The sequence below is a fragment of the Passer montanus genome, unplaced genomic scaffold, assembly GCF_014805655.1.
Source record: "Passer montanus isolate IOZ18808 unplaced genomic scaffold, ASM1480565v1 scaffold107, whole genome shotgun sequence".
Classification (NCBI taxonomy): domain Eukaryota; kingdom Metazoa; phylum Chordata; class Aves; order Passeriformes; family Passeridae; genus Passer; species Passer montanus.
This window is the reverse complement of record NW_024357281.1, coordinates 1,588,776-1,603,245: the sequence shown is the minus strand read 5'-3', so window position 1 is coordinate 1,603,245 and position 14,470 is coordinate 1,588,776. Positions and strand designations below refer to the sequence as shown.

General features: G+C 41.0%; 1 protein-coding gene across 1 annotated transcript in view; it reads right to left on the bottom strand.

Moving 5' to 3' along the window:
* Window positions 1–14,470, bottom strand: part of PHLPP1 (PH domain and leucine rich repeat protein phosphatase 1) — a 136,164-nt gene that overhangs the window by 6,868 nt on the left and 114,826 nt on the right. Inside the window, 4 exon segments of the mRNA XM_039721747.1 lie at window positions 233–337; window positions 3,981–4,111; window positions 8,372–8,534; window positions 9,532–9,732. Of these exon segments, the coding sequence (XP_039577681.1) occupies window positions 233–337; window positions 3,981–4,111; window positions 8,372–8,534; window positions 9,532–9,732 (600 nt within the window).

Below are 14,470 nucleotides of genomic sequence, written 5' to 3'. Positions count from 1 at the left end.
TGCAAGTAGCAGAGTCTTGCATAGACCAAATGTGTCGGCTGCCCTTGTATCTTAGCAACTTCCCTAACAAAGACCCAAAGGGAGAGCCAGGCAGGAGAGCTCGGTACACAAATGCAGAGACGTGGCTTGGCCTCTGCAAACCCTAGAACGTCCCCAAAACTTCCACTGAGCAAAGGCTCTCTCTGTCTCAGCACAGAGGTGCTCACACAACAGAGCCCGTGCCAGGCCATACTTGTTCTTAACGCCGGACGCCTCCGTGTAGCCGTGGCTCCACACGGCCGGCGCTCCCGACGCGTCGCCCGCCGACGGCTGGTCGATCTTGAAGCACCGGATATTGCTGCAAGGAGAAAGGAAAGGGGACAGATGCAATGGAGGCACATGCTGACATGGTCCAACTTCAAATGTGAAAAGAACACCCTAAGAACTCTCCCAGTTCTTAGTAAGACATTTAATAGTAGAAAACGAAGCAGGACATCCGAAGCGGTTACCTTTATGTGCCTCTATACAACCAACAATAACTGAGCCTCTATGAGGGCGTCAGTCTGCACTACTTTGTTTAGCTGGCCTGTACTTCCCTGCCGTCACCCCTGAGCTATTTGGTTCAAACCAGGCCCTGCAGGAATACAAAGCTAATTTGCCACTAGTTTGATGAAAGCCAGTACAGCAAAGTGACTTTTTAAACTTATACATCTCCATACATTTTAACAAGTTTTTGTGCTCTTTTCATTGGACTCAAATGAAATCTCTTGTATGACCTGCAGCACCCCCTAAATGGAAAAAAAAATATTTAAAATAGCTGTTTAGAAACAACAATGTGTAGTAACACATTGTTACTTTCATGAAAACACCCACAAAACAGAAATCAGCTCCATCCTGATCCTGCACCAACTTGCAAGAGCCAGCATGTGGTCCTGACAGCAGGCATAGCCCTTCTGCATTCCCCAATTGTGCAGTCCAATTCCACATAGGCCCTTGATCCTCTACCCTCCAATTTACTACCAACATAGCCTTTAGCCTGAATTTCAAGTATCTCCTGGAGCACAGTAAAGACTTAAAAAGGGCCCAGCCCTCTCTGTTTATACTCTTCTCTTCACAGCCCTGCATTACTGGGAGAGATGACCTACCCCCTGCTCCCTACTGCTCTCTTCCAAAGGCAGGAAAAGCAAGCTCCCCACACGCTGCAGACACTTCAAAGGCACCCAAACCTTTCATGAACCAAATGAAACATAAAAGGACTCAAGCAGAAAGGTCTAACTGTTCACTCTGAGCATTCGTTTTTCCTCTAAATCCCCACCTGACCTGAACACACAGGAAAGTCTTTTCTGCATTGCAAAGCCTTCCTCAAATAACCTAAAGTACTGTCACATCCAGTTTGATTTCTTTTTACATTAATAACCAGGATGTACATCAGTGAGGGCAGACTCAAAGCCAACAAATTACATAAATAACATTGCAACCACTTGTCTTGGTTTGGCAGCCCTCTGTGTGACAAATAGGAAGCAAACATCTTGCCATGACTATTAAAAAGGTAAACTAACCCCAAATCAAACTGGAAACCTGGACCTCTTCTAAAGTAGCAGAGATTTTAATTCTGTTGCACCTGCAAAGCAGGACGCACATGAGCAAACACACTTGAGTTGCAGACTTCTCATACAAGGCATTTATCTCCAGGGCAGAGGAACCTGGGTCACAAAAGTTTCTTTTTGTTTCTTTTTTAACTGGGTTGACTGACCTCTGGCTCCTGGGCAGGTCAAGGACCCAGAGTTGTCTCAAGGCTTCCCAGCAGTGGTGAAAAAAAGAAGTTACCTCAAAACACTGGTTCCAGCCTCCTTAGGGCACCAGTACAAACAGACCATGTGTCCTGAAGGGAATGATACCCAGCAGAACATCCTATGCAGGCAATACAGATTAAGGTTTCTGGGCAGCCTGGCTTATTTTCCCCTTAATTTAAAATGACTGTTACAATTGAACTGGATGCTCTCTCTTAAAAATCAGAGTAACATCCTTTTTTTTTCCTTCATTTTTAATTGCTAATGAAAATTCTTACAGCCAATAAATCACTTGGCAACATCCTCCCAAGTATGCAAGTTTCCTTTAAGATCTCCACACATACTAAAAAAGCGAGCATGCATGACAGGACTCTTCTCACCAGCAGTGAGAATACATATTAACCTACTACCTGCTTGAATTCTGCCAGGGCACAGATGGAGAGCTGCCTTTCACATGCAGAAGGAGGATATAAAAAGTACTAAGTGCACAAGTATTTTTGTGCCTGACACAAAAATCAAGTGAAAGAAGCACCTCCTCTCTCACAGTCAATTATAGCAGAATACCATAAAAGTAAGGGTAGTGTATCAGACACTGAGAAACCCCTCAGGAGGCCTGAAACACCTGATTGTGCCTAATGAACACAAATGAACAGAATGGACCTGTGGTTTTAAGAATAAATAATTTTTAGAAACCCCAAAACTAAAAGAAAACCCAAAATATCCTACAACAACCAAAAAACCCCAAAAAAACTCTAAACAAAACATAGACATACACTCCCTCCAAAAAAATAACCAAAAAACCACTCCCAAACAAAGAAAAAAAAATTAACCAACAAAAAACCCACCCGCACTGCCAATGCCAAAACAATCATCAAGGAAAATGCATGTGCAAGAGGGAGAAGTTTCCTGTGAATTAAGAACTACACGTATGCCAGTGAAAATATAGCATTTAACTGGGCCACACTACTCTTCAACTACTTAGAATTTAAATTTGTACAAGAATGCTACTATGCACGATGCCTGACTATTGAAGTGGTAAGAGAATGTGTGCCCATCTTGTCTTCTGGGTTATACATAAGAAAAGCTGGTCTTTTCTAAGTTTTGACACCATTCATTAACTCTATAAAACATATATAGCTTTTCCCCTATGAACCAGAGCAATATTACACACTGCTTCTTCAGGAAGATTTCCTGTATGCAAAGAACAACTCTTAAAATAGAGGCATGCCCCTTTTTTCACTGTCTGCTGCAGAATATGGACTCTTGTTTTTATCTCTGAGAAATCATCATTACTCAAATTTCCACCTATATTTTGAAAATCTGCTGATTCAAGGTAAAAGTAAACTCACACTGTAAATTTCCCTTGCTTGCACAACAGATGAGGGTTGCTACTCCAGTGTCTGAACTTAACCATTTAAAAGCAAACAAAATGAAGTGACTGGTCAACCCCTACAAAGTAAAACAATCCTTCTTGGAACCATTTGATGTTTAAGAATAAAAGATTTAGAAGGAAACTTGGAGCTGGGTGCAATTTCCTACAGGACATAAGAAAAGTTCAAGGCAGCACCACTGTCCACAGATTATCTGGTTTACTGCAACAGCTCCTCATCACACTGCCGAAGAAGGGACAAAGCACTTAAGGAATTTCAGTTATGGATGGCACTTAAATCCCAGGGCAGGAAACAAACAGGTAGACAGGAAGGAAACTGAGAGTCCCAAAGCAAAGGAACCAGTTTCTCTGCAAACAAAACAAGTCTTTAGCAGTTTAAATATGAAAAAAACCCATATAATTTCTAGCACAGAACAGTATGTGAAGAGGTAAAAAGCAGCACAATGGCAAAGACAGACCCAAGCAGGTTGAATGCAACAAAAAGATATAGCAAGCAGCTACTGGCATCTCATCAGTGCTATAAAATACATCTTTTGGCTGAATCTAGTGTCAGAAAAAAAAATGCAATCCAACAGGACCAACAGTGGTTACACCAGACTAGCAGACCCCTCCAGAAATTACAGCTAAAAGCAATTGCACCAAACTGGGTAAAGTCATCCTCTTCAATGAAGCATCAATTTCACACCTATTCACTCTATCTGCTACTTTCTGATCCACTGGCAACAGGGAACCATACTCCTTAAAGAGATTCCACTTCTGTGTATTGTGGTTTTCACATCTAGAATGGCTCTGCTCCTTCCCCACTCTGTAAGGTAACTTACTTCAGAAGCTCTAGGGTTTTGTGATCCAGGGCTAATCTGGGATTTCCAGTCAGGTCCAGCTCCTGCAGTTTTGGAGGCAGGTTTTCAGGCAATGTGACTTCACTCAGTTCATTGCAGCTTAGGTCCACACACTGCAAAAAGAAAGCAACCAAAAAAGCAAGAGAATTCAGCTGTTATCAAGATCATACAATTTTGACTAAATGTGGTAATGCATGTTTCATGAACAATAAAGCCTGCAATCAAGACCTAAGACCATTCATTTAAGTAAGTGGTTCTTACAAAAGAAATTCTTACATGGCATTTAGCCATCTTGCCAGATGTCTGGGACACCTAGAAATATGTTCCTTCCATTTCTATCTCTAGTCAGGCGTCATCTTGTTACAAAGCCAGTAAGTTTGGTCTGGTCTTCACAGAGATAGTCAGTGGATTCTCAAAGTAATTAAGAAAAAATATTATTAATGAAAACAGTCTCCTAATAGACAAAGGAAATGGAGGCAAGTACAGCTGGGGCTTCTAAGCCACTGGCATCAGGCTCCCAGGAATTCAGTATTTACTGAGTGATATTAACAGAAGCAGTGCTATTAATGTATGCAAAAGGGAGGAGTAGAGGGGAAAAATATCGGAGCAGTTTTAAACATGGTTTTAATTAGTGTCATCTTAGATGGATTTGTATTTAAATACAAAATCAATAAAAATAGTGACAAAAATAAAGTTTAAATATTTCAAAAATACAAAACAGCAAAGAAACTTGCAGGCTGTCTACCAGCTAAGCATAAATTAGCTAGAACAAGTGCACTATAATGATAAAGTCCCCAAACATTGCTTAAAGCTGCATATTCAAATGAAAGTCAATACACAGGAAAAAATAGGGTATATGAGAACAAAATCAAATCTCAAACTACTAGAAGGATGACTAGTGTAGTATGCCCCAAAAAGTGAGAAAAAAAACCTAATTCTGAGAGGACAGAGCAGATTGGTATTTAACAGAGGACAGAAAACTAACTACATCTTTCTGAAAGGCCATTCTCTACTTTCAAGTTCCAAAAGTGAGAGACTTCAGAAACTTTAATAGAAGAGCTGAAAGGGGCAGAGGGAGACTTTTTCTAGCTGCACACTTTGACCATCATGTAATTTCCATCAATACGAGAGAAGCATTTTCATTTTTGTAGGTATATTCAAAGACATTGGCTCCTGAGCTGGAAGCAGACATAAGATAACCTACTAAATCCTGGAAAAGAACAGTCTCCAAAAATTTTATTTAAGAAGTGAAATGAAAATAAAAATTTCTGACCCAAATCTTGAATGCCAAGATTGTCTATTATGGAAGCTTTATTATCTATGAAGAACAAACTGCTGACGTTATCTAAGCCTGATAAGGAAATCCAAGTTTAAATCAGTCACGCAAACAAAACAGTAGACAGCTTAGCAGCAGTTATTCCAGCAAGCTTTTTCCCTCTGCACAACTGCTTGCTGCTTCCAGAGAACCAGTAACTACTTTGCAGATTAAGGAAGCTGCCAGCAGGCCTTGCTGTGTTCAACACCTCCATGCCATTACATATTTGATGGAAGAGCATGCTGGAATGAAAAATACAAACACCAGTAATTTCATGGTTCTCCTTAAAAGCCCAGTGTGCCAAAGACACTCTACAGCAGATCCCTTGGCCCCTGGCACTAGTGAAGATGGTTTATTTGTCAGGTTGGAGTTTCTTAGGTGTTGCTTGTACTCGTTGAAGAACAGGCTAAGAGGGACTTACTGCGTTAAATTTATTCTTTGTTCTACTCCACAGGCAAGCAGGAAAGTTTATTTCCTAACTTATCCCAATTTCCTCCTGTGTTATTTTAACGCAAGCTGGTTTTGCCCCGCCCATGCAACACCAGAAGCACAACTGCAACTGCACACAGGATTTTGCACTGGATGGGCCAGCTGGAAGACAGGGTTTAACAGGGAGCATCTGCTTAGGCTGCTGCATTTAACAGCTTTGTAACTCTTGTGTTCAAGGCTGGAAGGGACGTGGGTTATTTTCACTTGTTGCTGAAGGTGGTCATACCAATATTATCCTATTTGGCTTTTTTTTTTGTAAAAAAGGAAATTGGAGTCACACAACAAGCTGCAGGGAAGAGTGTGCTGGGGCACTGACTGAGGTGTGAGTGCTTCCAGCGCTCGGCCATTCACAGAAGACATTTCAGTGTGCACAGGGCAAACCTAACTCTGTCATAAAAGACAATAAAACACCTAAAAATGTATTGTTTAAGGTACCTCCAAGGTCTCCACTGGGGTCTTTAAAAGACAGGACAACACAACTTCTGTAGCCCTGACTGTAGTGTGTAAAAAAGGCTTAGAAACAATTATATCTTTAGAATGACCTTGTGTCTGCAAGTCCTGGAGTTATTGCAATTGTAAAAGCATCATCATTTACGCTAGTCTTCCTTCTGAAATAATTTCAGATAGCATAGTAACTGCTGCTACTAGCTGCTCCAGTGACACTGACACCAAAAACATAATACGTCAGCCTCTCAGACTAATTAAATACAGAAGCAAAATAGCCATTACCTCAGGTAACAGAGTTTCCCCAAGAGTTTAGAGTGAATGTCACTTCAGTTAAAATTAATCATCAAATATGATATAATCACAGAGGTGACATTAGACTAGATGACTTGGTGCTTTGCTACAAACAAGCTTATTTCACCAAGTGATCAAATCCACAGTTAAAGAAATAAATTCTGCACTTCAGCATATTTTGAATGCCACCCCATATCTAAGAAGGAGCTTGTGTACAGGCAAGAAATGGATACAGGCAGGCAGCACATGCTTAATCTCCAGACTGATAAACACCAACCCTGACCTAGAGAAATCACCCAAAGGCCAGAACTCCTATGTCTGACAAGGCACCTTCCCATGTGGCAACTGTATGAACTCATCTCACGTAAGTCAAAACTAGGCTTGAGCGCTGACCACAAAGGTGGAGTCAAAGAACACTTTGCCCTCTTAAATTAAGCCACACGTTATCCCTGCATTCCCAAACCACTGAGTGACGTCCACATCTCTTTCTTCTGCTGAAGAGAACTAAACCATAGGGAACCAGCAGGAAGAAAATGCCAGCTCTTCCAAGAGTATTTTGCTGCTCCATGTGATCAAGCAGCACTTTAAATATGACACTTCTGTAAAGCATTCAGTTTTCCCCAAGATGCACAAACAAGAGGAAAAAGGCGACTGTTCCCTATCAGTATGTTTACAACATATACATTTTTTGTTGTTAACACCACCCTCACATTTTTAAAGAAATGTTTACCATGCAGAGCCTCACTCCCCCACCCCAATTCTTCCTCTGAGAAAAAAGGCTTTACTTCTGATTGATTCTAAATGGCCCTCTGCTTCCTCTGGCCATTGTTCCAAAGAGGGAGGAGTATTCAAACCCATAAGTTTGTTTGAGATTTCCTGGCCGAAACCACAAAGCTCATCTTTACATATACTCGCTTGTCCAACAGAATTATTGCTCCTGCTGCTTTCCATGACCCCAGACACTGAGGCACACACAGCAGGCTGGGAACTTAGCCTTTTGACTTCACAAAGTGCCAGAAGGACACTTAAGTTGTTTTCAGTCCCTGAATAGGTAATCAGTTCTCAGCCTCAGAGAAGGACAGATTTTTCTGCTGTATCACAAGATTTGTATGCTGTGAGACAACAGTCTCCCAGCTCTGTCCAGCAGAAAGGGCACACAGTGCAAACTATTCTGCACTAGAGCCAGGCGAGAAGCAGGAACTCTGTTCACAAAGGGTAAGGAACAGCATTCATAGCGTGGCCAAACGAAGAACGCCTCCCTCAGAAAGAAGCATCGGAAAAAGTACAGAATTACTTCTGGAAACACAGACAGGAGAGAGATTAGCTAATCTTCCTGTTGTGCAAAATATGACTGCAATTAAGAAAATGAAAGTTGATTGCCTAAATACTCAAATCCTGTGCTCCCTGAATTTATCTCTGTCCCTGAGGTCTATCCTGTAGCTTCTACAGTTTTTAAGACACGTTCTAAACAAAGTCCATTCCTACAGAATCAACCAATTGCCACAGCAGCAAGAGTTAATTACACACAGCTCTTGCCAAATATTTAAGTCGTATCAAAACAGACTGTCACAGGAAGACAATTAACACTTATCTGGCAGAAAAGATACAGTGCAAGGTAAGCGTAAAATCAGATTTTGAGGCTCCTCTTCGTTTCACTCTGAGGCTGCACAGGGGCAAATATTTTGCATACGATTTCAGAGGAGAAAGCAGCTGTCAGATCCCCATACTGTCTGAGAATATACTAACCCATAGCAATGAGAGACCCAAGGGCAGAAAAGAATTGGTAAAATTGCATTACGCTTGCTCCTTCCAGAGCACATTCATTCCATACCTTTATTTCAGAAAGCTGCATGACTTCTGGGAAGACTTCAATGCAGTTGGAGTGAGCAATTACAGTATGCATACGTCTGCAGTTCATGATGGTTGTTGGAATGGCTTTCAGTTTGTTCCCACTAATATCGATTTCCTCCAACTCTTCCAGCTTGGCCATTTTGCTATGAAAACAAGAATTTTGTTTTTTGAGAATTTTCTTCTAATAGATGCATATTTTATTTTGAAGTGGTGATAAGAGCAATGGTTTTGTTACTTTAAGAGAAAAAAATTTTGTTCACAGCAGTGCCTGTCATCTCTCCTCATGTCAGATGCTAACACAGTTGTGGAACAAAATGTGTACTTCTTCTGTCAGTGTTTGTTAATGCTACCTTTCAAATTACTTATTTTGCTTACATCTCCCCTACTCACCAGCTCACTTTCACTCTTTCCTCCTTTCTCCCCCTTTCTATCAACTCTAGTTTCTCACTACATCTCTCCATCCCACATTTTCTCCTCCCGCTTCTAGCGCCTCACTCAGCCCTTCCCCCTAAATTCATCTCCTTCTCCTTGCTGCTGAAGCCCAGCTGCTCAGAATATCACACAAGGACAGAGATGTCTCTTCCATTATTTATTGGCATCTCTTTTTCAAGGTTGTACCCCATCAGTTTTACAGCACATCTTACACTTGAAAGATTTCTGATTAAAACAGTGAACTGAAAGCACAGAAATTGCTGCCAAGGCAGAATCTCCTTCTGGAGTTGAGAGGATTTTTCCCTAGTGGAGTTTAGTCCACTTCTAGAGGACATTTCAAGATGGCTGTGCTCACAAATCTCTTGTGATGAGAAGCTCACCAGGTGTAAGCAAAGTTACCAAGTCAAGGAGAACAGAAGACCTCCTTGCTTGACTTCCAAAAGCATAGAGTGACCAAGCTGAATTAGTCCAGCTGAGAAGAGTTTCAAGCACCACAAAAACTCACCAAGTATCACTCACTTGTCTGTACTGCAAGAGAGGGCAGCAATGTGCAGGAGGGCATAAGCGGGGGAATCCACCCACTGTGCTACCACTACACCCAAAATGCAGCCTCTGCCCCACATTCCTGTGCAATTTGGTTCTCACTGTGAAAATACTGCATGATGCCCACCCACCTGTGGGCCAGAGGCAGTGAAACAAGTTCCTTACCTTGCAGGGAAGCTCTGTAGGCGATTGTAAGCCATGTGCAAGATTTTCAGGTGTGGGTGGCCTGTTAACAAGGGTACACATTTATCTGTGAGGTTGTTATTGGTCAAATACAACTCTTGCAAGATGCTATGGGTTTCTTCAGAAAGGGTGGCTGGAGGAAGCATTTCCAGTTTGTTGGCAGAAGCATTAAGAAATCTCAGGCTGCAAAGAAAAGTTACATAAGGGAGTTCAGTCAAATATCCGGCAGGTTTTGTCTAGAAATAAAAATCACTATTTTTAAGAGTTAACTTAAGATAGTCATAAGGTAAAGGTCAAAAGCAACAAGTTCACAACAGACCAAAAGTCTAACATTACAGGAGCAAAACTTCTGATCATATTTTTAATGACCACATTTGTAAGAACAAAACATCAGCAAAAGGAGTACATTGAAATGCCTCTATCCTGTTATCAAGAGCTCTGTATCTCCAATGTTACTACAGCTGTAGCTACAAGTAAGAGCAATAAGAAACCAAATCATTTCCATACTCATTACACGTAAAAATGAGTTCTGTGTTCATCATCAACGAACCATGAGAATTGCCTTTCAAGTGACTAAACAAGTCAATGGTAAAAAAGCCAGCCAATTTTTCAGTCTTGGTCTAAGTGCAGACAGTATTTTGTTTAAACATGCAGGCCTGAGAGCGACTGCAAAATATGAAAAGTACTCTTTGAATATTTGGATGAAAAAAGATGCATCAATCACAACAAAAACCAAAACCTGAGACCAAACAGTAATTTATGCTTTCAGCTTTAAAGAGAAACTGTGCTAGTAGCAAATTAAACTTTAAAAATTACATCCTTGCTTGCTGATGTGTGTAGCAAGAGAGCCTTATCGTAGCTTTTCTCAGTGCCCTTCCCCTGCTCCCCAACACAGCAGAAGCCCGTGTTTCTGCAGTCCCAGACAAGGGACAACAACTCACAGAGCACAGAAATAGAGCTATTCTTTACACCAACACAGCAGAAGCCCGTGTTTCTGCAGTCCCAGACAAGGGACAACTCACAGAGCACAGAAATGGAGCTATTCTTTATGTCCTAAAGGCCTTTTCCAGGATGGAAATAAGACCCGCTGAGGTACAGGCACTGCCCATTCCTGCCAGCGAAGTTCTGTGGGCAGAGGATTCATGTTTGTTAGGGGAGTACGGTAATCACAGCAGCACTGTAGGTATCTTGATGGCTAGAACTCTCACCAGCAATTCCAAACAAATGGGAAAATAGGACTATTTATCCTTTAGTAACCAATTCTGGCATGACTATACCTTTTCAACAGATATGGGACCTCTCTTCCTTCCTTCTGTTTTCAGAAAAGGCTGCCTTGGAGCAATGCAGAAGGAAGTGTGGGCTTGCCAGTCTGCAGCGACTGCGTTCAGACCAGGCTGTCCTGCTCCTACCAACTAATGGGAACAGGCAGCTGCAGAGAGCAAGGCTGCATTCAAGAAAAAAGACTCATAAATGTGCTGTCTCAAGCCTGTAAAGCCCACTGATCAGGACATAAAAGGTAGGTGCGTTCCTGTCATTGATTTTAAGAGAAAGTGATAAAATATTGATGGCTGCTCCCATGCACGCAGGAGTCCACACTGACCTTTAAGGTCTATTAATGAATGAAGTGGATTTGCAGGAGTAGCAGCTGGTTCAAACTTGCTCAGCAGTAAATAAGGGTCAGGCATGCTACAGGAGTCACGTGGAATGCCAAAGGATTTAAAAAAACCCACTATTTCCATCAGAAGCAAAAGCTTCTCAGCACTGCACATAACTGAAACCAGGTTAGCTGTTTTACACAGACAGAGGAATCCACTTCAGAGAAACACAGTTTAATCCTCAGGCTCATTCATTATTCACAAGGGTGCTAAAAATCCAGAGGAGGAAGGGAGGAGAGGAAGGATTAGTACAGAGAAGGAAATAAGACGCTGAAAGGGGTTTTTAATTTATTTATTTATTCTAAAAAGATGCTCAATTTCACCCTTTAGCTACAAACTAAAAATATACTAAGCTCATTCAAGGCTGGATCATTAAACCGAAGCGTATCGCATCAACAGATCCTGTGCTTAATTAAACAGCAGCAAGTACAGCTATTACTAAAGTTCAGACAGTTACTACTCAGGCAACTTCAATCAAACGTGCATGGGAGTCTTCCCTCTCCACAAGAAAAAGGCACTTTGATTAACATTAAAGCCACAGAATTTTTTGTACCATTCATAGTACAAAATGGTCATCTTCAGCTCAAGCTGGAAAGGCTTAAGAAACAAGTAGGTTTAAGGGTGCTGGAATAAAGTGAGCTGTCACAGGAAAGATGGGGATAAGAGGTGACAGCAAAACACACCCTGAGAAAGGTCATGCTCTTCTGAAGAACCTGTATCTTAGTTTTGCTCTTGCAAACTGCATAAGAACAACCTGCAACATTGCACAGTTACCAGCAGCCAAAGAGGTGATTTAGAGAGCATCATAGCCCATGGCTGGGAAGTCTGGTCAAGAACAGCTAGCCCAAAGTACAACTAAAAGCTTCAGTTAAGAAAAGGTACATTACTCTGATACAGCTACTACACTAATACAGTGTACTATACTGTAGCCATCTTAGATTAAAAAAAAAAAAAATTAATCACTTTTCTGTTTTTAATAAACTTTCAGCATTGGTGAAATGTACCAAGATATTTCAATTTGTTCCCTCACTGGTAATAAAAGTGAGTGGAATCTGTTTGTTCCTTTCAGAAATAAGTTTTGATGTATGTATTTTCTAATGGGGAAGGGAGAGAGGAGAGTTGATGCTCTGCACATACATACCATTCCCCTCAACCTGATCTTTTGCTAAATCTTCCAGGGAGTGATAGAATGACACGGGAAAAAAATCCCCATCATCCTAACCTACAGGCTACTGCCATGTTGTGAACAAAGTTTAGGTGACTAGCAAAAGTTTTGCCAACACCTTAGAACAGGAACCCTGTGGTAGCAAGAGTGTCTCACCTTAAACAACTGACAATCAGGGTCAGAATAGTCACACACTCATCTCTGTCTCCAGATGACATAATCAGAATTAAATCAGCTTTTGGAAATGAGTGTGTTGCTCGCTTAGATGTTTTTAGGCCAGTTGTTACATTAAAATGGCAAAAACCATTCTGACATAATTCTTTCAAGATATTGTCTAGATTTGAAAACAAAAATGAAACAAAATAAAATAGCGAAACTATTCTTTGGGTAGAGAACAAAATGAATAATCAGATTGCTAGTATGAAAGATTTATCAATTTTGTACTATGTTAAAAACAAACAAAAAGAAAAACCAACTCAAAGCAACCCCAGAACAAAAACCCAACAAGCAAAAAAACCAGCAAAACCTAAAACTGTAGTTGCCCGTCAGGTTTTCCCTCACACTGATTTAACACAGGAGTCCTCCTCCAAGTTATTTCCACTTCCCTACTTCTTCATCCTTGTGCAATGTGCCAGCTGCTACCTTAGAAGGCACATCTTATAAATGCCCTCCAGAGGAGAGGAGATTTACTTGGGCACAACTGTTCCCATCTCTCTTGTGCATGAACTTAAACTGATTCATGTTCCTTGAAGATTTCCCACTCATTCTGCTTATCAGATGGAAGCAGAATGTCAAGTATTAAAACTCAGTCCAAAATTAATTGTTTCCCCTTTCCAAGTCCACCCACACACTATACCACAAGCTCATGAAAAAACTACAGCAACACTACAAAGACCTGGATTCGGCAGCCTGTGCACATACCAGAGCACAATACAGCCAGGAAAGCATGAATTAACAAGTACTAAAAGAGTGTAGCATATGAAGAAAGAAATGAAGGTGCTGGCAGGGAGATGTCTGAATTCCTCAGCTTTGACAAGGTGAATAGTCTCCTCTGGAAAAATAACATAAATAGTGATCTCTGGCTGGAATAAGTCACCTTTGGTTTTTTAGGGTATTAAGTCCCTTGCTGGACTTACCTTCTCCAAAAGACAAAAATAAGAAAAAATACTATCCCAAAGAATAGGCTAGAAACAAGGACATGGATTTAATTCAACTAAAAACATCTAATATGCAGTCATATCCATTCCCTATTCATACCCAGAAGATTCCACTTCAATGTGAACTTCTAAAAGCAGAGGAAGAATATCTACTATATAAAGCTGCAAGAGGTTTGAACTTTGCCTATCAATGCCTACCTCTAACACACACAAAAGCTGAATAGAGACAACTGGTAGAACACAGCTCTGAATTCCTCACGATTTTCTGAGGCTGTTTGACAAACTTGCCTTGCTGGGCAAGACACAGCCATCACTGAAAAAATGTAAGTTCTCTAAAAAGTTTAGGAATGTTTGACACTAAAAAGAGGAACACACAGAAAACGGCATTCTTTGGTGAAGCAGCAACAAATCAAAACCACTGTATTTAGCTTGAAAGTACTGATAAGAGTTGGAAAGAACACTGCAGTTGCAAAAAGAGAATATGCAGAGAAATCAAGATCTTCAGTTTGGCCTATGCCCTAACATCTCCACCAGTACAGAGCAATCAAAACACAAAATTTCTTCTTCAGTGCCTTCTGCAGAGACATGCCCTCAATTTCTGATTGCCTGAGACTAAAATAATTTATGAATGTGGTAGCAGGTGTGTGAGGAAGAATCCTGTAAGCTAAGCATGTCTAGGGAGGAAAAGAGAGAGGGGGGGAAAAATCAAAGCTGCTCTGCCAGCCTGTGCAGAAGAGAGTATTTTGTCTTTAAAAAAAAAAATAAATTGAAAGACGGAAACATTCAAGTGAATCCCCTTCCTGTTGACAGACTGCCAGAAAAACCACTTCACTGCTGCTCTCTGTCAGCTCTTACTTTCTAACCTATCTTTAGCTATTTTATAAACTGGGATTTCCCCAGTTTCTAAAGTACCTGCTTGCAATCCTTAACCTAGCATCAAAGAG